We start from the raw sequence: 8,668 nt of genomic DNA on the forward strand, positions 1-8,668 counted from the left end.
TATTGAAAATTCTCATCAAATCATGGCTACGAGTGTTAACCTTTTTTTTTTGTTGTTGTCTTACACACACATTACAATTATAAATAACAACTCAGTTGCTGCCGAGTATTAAACTTAGGTATGGCAATTTAAGAGATGAAGACTAGTTTACCACTCTTAGTCTCTTACACATACTTCAGTCACAAAATTTCTTGCTTCCATTTGCATTTATGGAGTAATTTTTTTTTTTATTTTATAAAAGCCACATGAACTAATATAAAGGAAGGGGAGGAGACACTACAAAAAATGGGTTGAATACCATTAAATTTATTGACAAATTTAACATCACACATCAACCTCGGCAAACTTCACCTAAGAAATGAGAAGCCATTTATGACCGAAGAATAGAAACCATTTATTTTCTCCAATCGTAATGTTTCAATGAACACAAATTAAAGAAGATTTCTCTGTAACCTTTATCCAACAAGCTAATAAGATATATAGTTTCTTCTTGTACCATTTAAAAGAGTATAACATTATTTATGAAAACGGTTCTGCTAGAGAATCAATTTGGAGTGAAGTCAACTCTAATTAATTAATTAAAAAATAAATTTATTATAAATAAAATAAAAATAATCTTCCACTATTCTAATATTAATTCGTATAAATAATTAATTAATTATACTTATTAGTTATTATCGTATAGTTTTCCAATATATATATATATAATTGTTGTAGCAACCTAGTTAATTAGTGAGATACTATAGTAATAAAAATAATTATTTAATTTTTTAGGTGAAAATAGTGATGTAATTTTTTTTACATAATTATATATATATATAACTAATTTTTAAATTAACTATTATTTAAACATATGAGTGTATTTATTAAACTAAGAGTCTAAGCCTGTATATATGAAGAAGTATATTAAAAATATAATTATTTATGTACTGTTTTCTATCAATTTAAATTTTTGAGATAACTAATTTTATGATAGAATTAAAAAAAATTAAAATATTAATAATAAAAAATTGCGTACATCCCATTAATACAACAACTGCATTTTTAAAATTACATATATACTTGTTAAAGATAAATTTAAAAAAAATAGTTTTTTAAAATTAGTTAAAACAAATATTTTGAAACATAAAAAAATTAAAAAATACAAAATATTCTGATACTATATATGAAGTATGGACGGATGAGTATATGATCAAGTATAGCAAAGGGTGGTTGTGTGTGAATTGAATTCCTTGAATATTAGGCTTACAGGTCTGAAAGAGAAACATAAACTAGGGTTAAACTAATATGGGGAAAAAAACAAAAACTAAATAAATAAAAGTATGTAAAGCGTTTAGGCCTAGGGATATGCCCGGCTTCAATGCAAGTTTTCACTTCTGAAATTGCTTCTATCTATAGGTTAGCGTCAGAGTAGTAGGGTTTTAGGGTGGAGCTATTTAGGGTGGTAGAAGAACCGGACTTACACACATTAAATTCATGAAAAACAACAAATGAAACCAGTATTAAGTCAGGGTCCAATTTTTGTGCAGTGCACTCATCCATCAAGATGTAGCATCCCCTTGTCCCAACTAGGAAATTTCCAAATAATATTTTTAATATGATTAAAAAAATATAGAATAAAGTATCATTTTTGTCCCCAACGTTTGGGGTAAGTCTCAAAGTTGTCCCTAACGTTTTATTCGTCCTATTTAAATCCCTAACGTTTCAAAATTGGCTCAATGTTGTCCTGCCGTTAGAAATCCGTTAACAGAATTGATGTCGGGACAAAATTGAGACGATTTTGAAACGTTAGGGACTTAAATAGGACAAAAACGTTAGGGACAAAAATGATACATAAAAATAAATTTTAATTTAATTTTATCTTTCAATAATATTAATTTTTTACTATACATAATATTCAATTATTTTTTAATTACATCTAAATAAATTACACTTAATCACATTATTTTTATTTTAAATAAATTTATTTTTTTATAATTTTAAAAAATGTTGATATATTAGAGACAAAAGGTATAATTTATATTTTATTGTATATATTATTTTTTTTCTGCAAATTTATATACTAGTCATTCTACAAATATTTCATGATAACTAAAAATCTTTAAGAGTAAAATTATAAAAAAAATAATTTATTTAAAATAAAAGTAATATAATTAAGTATAATTTACTTAGATATGATTAAAAAATAATTGAATACTATGTATAGTAAAAAATTGATATTATTGAATGATAAAATTAAAATTTATTTTATGTATCATTTTTGTCTCCAACGTTTTCGTCCTATTTAAGTCCCTAACGCTTCAAAATCGCCTCAATTTTGTCTTGCTGTCAATTCTGTTAACAAATCTCTAACGACAAGATAACATTGAGTCAATTTTGAAACGTTAGAGACTTAAATAGGACGAATGAAACGATAGGGACAATTTTAGAACTTACCCCAAACGTTGGGATAAAAACGATACTTTACTCAAAAAATATATATGGAAGAATTGTATAGTTTTGTTTTTGGGTTGGGTCAGTTTTATCATTTCCCAAAACAACAATAATTATGTCCATGTTTATGTCACAGTCCATCTTATTATCATTGCTAATATAAAATGCTAATTGCCTAAAGTTATTTTATGTACGATATTTATGTATACCGTTGATTATTTTAATAAATAAAATAAAATATCTCATTGATTGCTGCTTACTCTTGTTTTATTTATTTCTCCTATTATTTTATTTTTTAATTACAAATTTTTATAAAAAAAAATTAGGGAACCAACTATATAACAAGTCAACTAAGTTAATTTTTTTATTTTTTATTTTAAACTTCAAAATATTAGAATAGTGAAAGGTTATTTTTATTTTTTTTGTAATAAATTTATTTTTTAATTAATTAATTAGAGTTAACTTCACTCCTAATTGATTCTCTAGTAGAACCGTTTTCATAAATAATGTTATATTATTTCGAATGGTACAAAAAGAAACTATATTTTTTTAAATATGCTTTTAAACTAATATCATTCCGAAACTCATCAGCTAATGTATTTTTTAAATTATATACATATTATTTTTAATTTATTTATCTTTTTATGTTTAATTAGTCTACAGTAATATTATCTCAAAGTTACTTAATTAAAGTTTGTTTCAAAATTTTATTTTTAAATTGTTGAACCAAGAGCACTACTACTTTATGTAGATTTTTGCACCAATAGCTTAATTTGGCATGATGAAACTACTAAGAAAAGCAATTATTTTTCAATAAATTTAAAAGAATAGAAGAGACATTTATTTTTAAATAAACCAAGTATCAATTAATATATTTAACAAGTGTCTACTAATAGATCATAACTAATAGAATTTGTCTACCAATAGATCATAACTAGTAGAAGAACAAATTAAAGATATGGAATATATTTGCACGTTATCATGTGTGCAATATGTAGAAGCTCACATTTGATCGCTAAAACCGTTTTTCAAAGTGACCATCCTTCTGAGTTTTTCGAAGTGATCATAAATGAGTTTTGTAAAAGCTTTTATAAAATATTTAGGGAGAATGGCTGATTTTTTTTTTTAAATATAAATATATCCTTAAATTATTACCTTTAGATTATTTTTTCATTTATTTATCTCCTGTAGACATAATTAATTAATTATGTATATAAATTATTCTAAAATGCATAATATAAGATTGAGAATTAAGAAATTTACCCCATAAATGCATGGATCAACTTTCATAAAAATCAAAGCCTTTCTTCATTATATATATAATAACTTTCCGTCATTTTAGCATATTCATGGGATGATACTTTAGAATTTCCCCATGCATGCATGGACCATAATATATTCTAAAAGTTTGAACTCTAAACCTATTCTATTGAGTTGAACTGGGATATAATAATATTCTTTCAACAAAGATTTATTTTTCTATTATAGAAACTCAAATTAAACCCAAAATATTTATCACATTAACCCACCAAAATATCATACTACTTTATCATATCCTTTTTTAGATGAATATGAGAACCTCAACCTGGCTGTTAATTATCCACATTCATTTGACATGATGCGTGCGGACATGCATTATGAGCATAATAAACAAGTCTATATATTATAGGCATAAAACAACAATAGTAACGCACCCAGAAAAATTTAAGAGCGGGACAAAAATATCTAACTAATTAACTTGTCATTTTAATAAACTTAAAACATCTTAATTAAATTTTAAATAATTTGTTATTTTAATTAATTTTACTTTTATTTATTTTTATACACATTCAATAAAAAAAGAGTAAATTAATTAACACGTTAACACTTTTTAATACACTATTATTTATAATTTAAAACTAGATCTATATATAAATAGTAAATAAAAAAAACTATATATAAAAAATATGTTTATATAAAATAATAGAAATTTAATTTATAATTATTTTTATTATTTTTTAAATAATTACATTTTTTATACATTTTTTAATTTAATTTTGATACACTATCAGATTAAAGATTTTATGCATCTATTTAATTATATATTATAATTAAAAATATAATTTTTTACATTTATCACCTAAATAGTTATCTAAAAGAATAAATGTAATTAAATGACTATATAAAAAAATATACATATTTTAACATATCAAAATTAACTTTTATGCTTTTAAACAATTATTCTACTGCTCATTATAATTTTCAAATATTAATTATCATCCATTAGATTAGAAAATTTATTTATTATAATATTTATGACATAAAATACCTTTTAATTTAAAATAGTTGTTGCAAGCAAGATTATTTAAGAGATAAAATTAAAAAATATTATATAATTTAAAATAAAGAATATTAATTAATAGATAGATATTATTTTTTTATTTCAACTAATTTTTGAAAAAAAATAATTTTACTTATATTTAAGAAACTGAATTTTAATTTGGTAATTAATTAACTAATTAATTAGTTTTAAAAATTATATTAACACTATTCATTAATTTTTTATTGAGTTAATTTATTTACTTATTTTTTATTTTTATATTAAATTAAATTTAACAAAATAAACACAACTAGAAAATGGATTAATACAAACAGATTTACAGACAGATTTAGTCTTTATTACAGACGAATTTTTGGTTACCGACGGATTTTGTCTCTCTGTAAAAGTCCCGTCGGAAATTATTTACCGACGGATTTTTTTTTCCGTCGGAAAATTACCGACGGATTTTTACTAGTTACCGACGGATTTTTCGTCTGTAATTACAGATGGATTTTCAGACGGATTTTCCGTCTGTAATTACAGACGGATTTTCAGACGGATTTTTCGTCTGTAATTACAGACAGATTTTCAGACGGATTTTCCGTCTGTAATTTACAGACGAATTTTCAGACGGATTTTTCGTCTGTAATTTACAGACGGATTTTCCGACAGATTTTTCGTCTGTAATTTGAACTTTGGAAAATCATCTCACACTCTAATTACAGACAAAAAATCTGTCTGTAAATCCGTCAGTAAGATAAAATAGAATTTTTTTTATTTTTCTAATTACAAAATAAACTTGTTTTCATACAAAATAAATATAAATTTAATACAAATTTTTATCTAATTTATATTCGAATATTTATAATATTTTAGAAAATAAACAAATTCATCCTATTATCAAACTAAAAGAATAGTACTATAAACAAACAAGTTAATATAATTCAAAATATAAACAAAGTGTTGATACATCAATTATAATAACAAGTAACAACTATACATCAACAAAATATATTAATACATCAACTATTGTCCTCTAATTAAGTCAAAATATACAATAAAGTTGCTTAATTAGGTTCTAAACTTGAAACTTCATCTGTACAAAAACCATTCATATACCTATTGCTGGCAAGACAATAAATCTAACTATAGTAATCCCAATAACAAGTGGAAGTTGCTTTTTTACTCCCTCTAAACCTGAAAATTAAAACATCGAATTTATTTTAGTTTATACATATCATAACATTTATTTGCAATAGAGATGAAATGACGTTATTGTTGCTTACCCTTAACAAGATTTGCACCAACCAACAAGGTCATTGCTGGAATTGCTGCATCCCTGCAAACCAACAAGAGATTACAACCAAATCATTAGTTCAACATGACTAAAGAGTCTTGAATCACAAAAAGGGGTGCATTTTCATCAACTAATACTTTTTGAAATTGAGGAACAATTCCAATTATTAAACCAATTATCTGCATAATGAGAAATTGTATATAGTCATCCTTGCACTTTACAGACATGTATGTACGTCCCATCTTATTGAATCAATCTAATTTGATAAAAAAGAAGGAAAAGAGAATTGAATTGAATGACTTAGAATTAATAAGGTTAGAGATAGAGGGTTGTGTCAGTTGTCAGGTCACATAGAACACTCTATATGACATTTCATTCGAAATCAAAATAATCTTGACTCTTGAGCCTCACAAATATGCAAGTTAAGGTGGACTCATGTTAAACAAAACAAAACAAATTAAAATTAAAGGAAGCTAAGAACCTACAGGCACTCATGCAATGCAATTTCCTTTCCATTATTTAATAGCCCCTGAAGTAATTAGTAAGAGTCAGCATGGTAGTTATTAATTGCTCTACCTAAAATTTTCAATCTACTTAGAAGAAGTGTATAACTTAAGAAGCAAAGAAAGGGTACCTTATATACAGAACCAAATCCACCTTGACCAAGTTTATTGTCAGGGGAGAAATAATCTGTTGCAGCAGCTATTGAGCTTAGATCAAAGAATGGTAAATCTGAATTTTGCGTACTATCAAATTCTTGTAGATTGGTAAAGTCCTCAAAACTAAGACGAAATGAATACTTGCGATCCGTTCTTCTCCCTTCCATGATGAAATTTGAACAACTTAAAGGGTAGGCATGAAGAAGCCCACATTAAAAAGTTTGAGCAGAATTCTTAACTTACCTTGTTTCTTGGCTTTCAGAAACCAATAGCGCAACATGACAACCAGAAACAAGAATAAGAAAGTATCAGATGAACATTACAGGGGAAATGGGGATTCCACATATAGAAAAAGAAAATCATTCAGTATAGTAGGGATTAGAAAGCTTTGCTCTTTCGATATTTTTTGTTTCTTGTCTTCAATGGTCTTAGTATTATCCTTCTCTTTTAATAATAATAATAATCCATTTTATCAAGAAACAAAAGGCTTCAAAAAATATAACTATGGAACAAGTATATATATTTTTTACCATGACTTTAAAGGAATGTTAACAGGGTTTATTAAGCTAAATTCCCATGTTTTACTCCCATAAAATGAAACTCACATATGCAAGAAGAAATTCCATTAATACTTAGCGGAAGAGTTTGACATACCTGAACTGATCGTTGTAAGCGTTTGAAGACGAGATAGCTTTCTGAAAGATCTGCAATCACATAGATAGACAAACATGTTATGCTGAGTGTGTTTGGCAAATGAAATAACAGTATGTTACATTTAAAGAAAAGCTACAGCCATCACAACAATTTGAGGGTTATATATAAAGAAGCATATACTATGGAGAAAGAAAAAGAAAGAATTGTAAAACTAAAAAAAAGGGTTACTGTTCTTGTTCTTCCCATAAAAGCTACTCATGTTGGATTCAATAGGTACTGGCTCCTGAACCCAAACAACAAAAGTGAGTCAGTGAAGAAAAACAAAACACATTCTTGTAATGTAATGTATCATAGAACAAAGGGATAAAAATGAAGGTAAAAGACATCACAGTTATTGTATCAAACATGTGGTGATCATTACCCCAAGTGGTGCCAATACAGAAGGCCTTCTCCTTCTGCACTTCCAAACACTCCTGCCAAATAAATAAATAAACATGGAGTTTAGAAACCAATTAGAATTAGTATTCATAATTTCATCTGAATCAGAAGTGAAAGCGTGAGCAGCTGAGGTGTTCACCTTGTCGAGATCCTCACGAGAACGAGAGGTTCTCGTAGTTCTTGTACTGCTTCAATCGAGTCAAGCGGTACTTCTGTAGCTGTGGTTAAGCTTCACCCATGGAATCCGTTGTATATCTTTCCCATGGAGCTTCAGCACAGCCACACGCAGGAGGAGACGGAGACCGGCGACGCAGGAGGAAAAACAGAGCATTACGGGTTTCAGCCATAGAGGAAGGAGCGACCTTTGAAGGCTTACGAGAGAGTGAGCACGACGGAGGCTTTGAGACGGAGGGAGCGTCGATGGAGGGAGCGGCGAAGCAGGGGTTGGAAGCGCGACGAAGTTCTGGGATTAGGGTTGGAGGCGCGACGAAGCTCTGGGGTTAGGGTTGGATGTGAAGGCAGAGGGAGCCCGTGCGACGCAAGGGACGACGGAGAGAGATCTGTGACACCAGCGGCGGCGACAGCGGCGGAAGAAACTGGTGTGACGGAGAGAAGAAGCAACAAGTTCATTTGATATGGGTGGAGTTTAGATGGATCGAGTGGATAGAGATAAGAAGAGGGTTATCTCAATATTTACCAACGGAAAATTTAAATTACAGACGGATTTTTCGTCTGTAATAATTTAATAAAACGTAGCGTTTAGTCTATTTAATTACAGACGGATTTTCTGTCTGTAACTATTTTTCACGGAAAAAAATAATTTTTTCGATGGAATTATCGACGGATTCTCTTTTCCGTCTGTAATTTATGCTAATCCATTTTTTTGGT

General features: G+C 27.6%; 1 protein-coding gene across 5 annotated transcripts; it reads right to left on the reverse strand.

The window, feature by feature from the left end:
• Window positions 1-5,721: 5,721 nt before the first annotated feature.
• On the reverse strand, window positions 5,722-8,425 carry LOC127746747 (G-type lectin S-receptor-like serine/threonine-protein kinase RKS1). 5 transcript variants are annotated; one of them, XM_052260979.1, is made up of 8 exons: window positions 7,920-8,425; window positions 7,764-7,815; window positions 7,571-7,625; window positions 7,343-7,392; window positions 6,664-6,943; window positions 6,515-6,558; window positions 6,019-6,071; window positions 5,722-5,929 (listed from the first exon to the last, which is right to left on the reverse strand). In XM_052260979.1, exons 5-8 carry the CDS (start codon window positions 6,853-6,855, stop codon window positions 5,844-5,846), a joined length of 375 nt encoding a protein of 124 aa, XP_052116939.1. In that variant the 5' UTR covers window positions 6,856-6,943; window positions 7,343-7,392; window positions 7,571-7,625; window positions 7,764-7,815; window positions 7,920-8,425; the 3' UTR covers window positions 5,722-5,843. The 5 variants fall into 5 exon arrangements, 3 of the variants coding, with proteins under 3 accessions (XP_052116939.1, XP_052116938.1, XP_052116937.1); XM_052260978.1 differs by having other exon boundaries at window positions 6,664-6,848; window positions 6,932-7,392; XM_052260977.1 differs by having other exon boundaries at window positions 6,664-6,848; window positions 6,932-6,943; window positions 7,343-7,625.
• Between the last annotated feature and the right edge of the window lie 243 nt (window positions 8,426-8,668).

Source organism: Arachis duranensis, chromosome 4, assembly GCF_000817695.3.
Source record: "Arachis duranensis cultivar V14167 chromosome 4, aradu.V14167.gnm2.J7QH, whole genome shotgun sequence".
NCBI classification, from domain to species: domain Eukaryota; kingdom Viridiplantae; phylum Streptophyta; class Magnoliopsida; order Fabales; family Fabaceae; genus Arachis; species Arachis duranensis.

What these genes read in the sequence shown, in the direction of transcription:
- LOC127746747 (XM_052260977.1), bottom strand. Translation starts at nt 7,418, where the DNA reads ATGTTTGTCTATCTATGTGATTGCAGATCTTTCAGAAAGCTATCTCGT. An exon ending in GATTTGGTTCTGTATATAAG is followed by an intron (nt 6,559 to 6,663) that starts GTACCCTTTCTT and finishes TAATTACTTCAG; the next exon opens with GGGCTATTAAATAATGGAAA. An exon ending in TGGTGCAAATCTTGTTAAGG is followed by an intron (nt 5,930 to 6,018) that starts GTAAGCAACAAT and finishes TTTAATTTTCAG; the next exon opens with GTTTAGAGGGAGTAAAAAAG.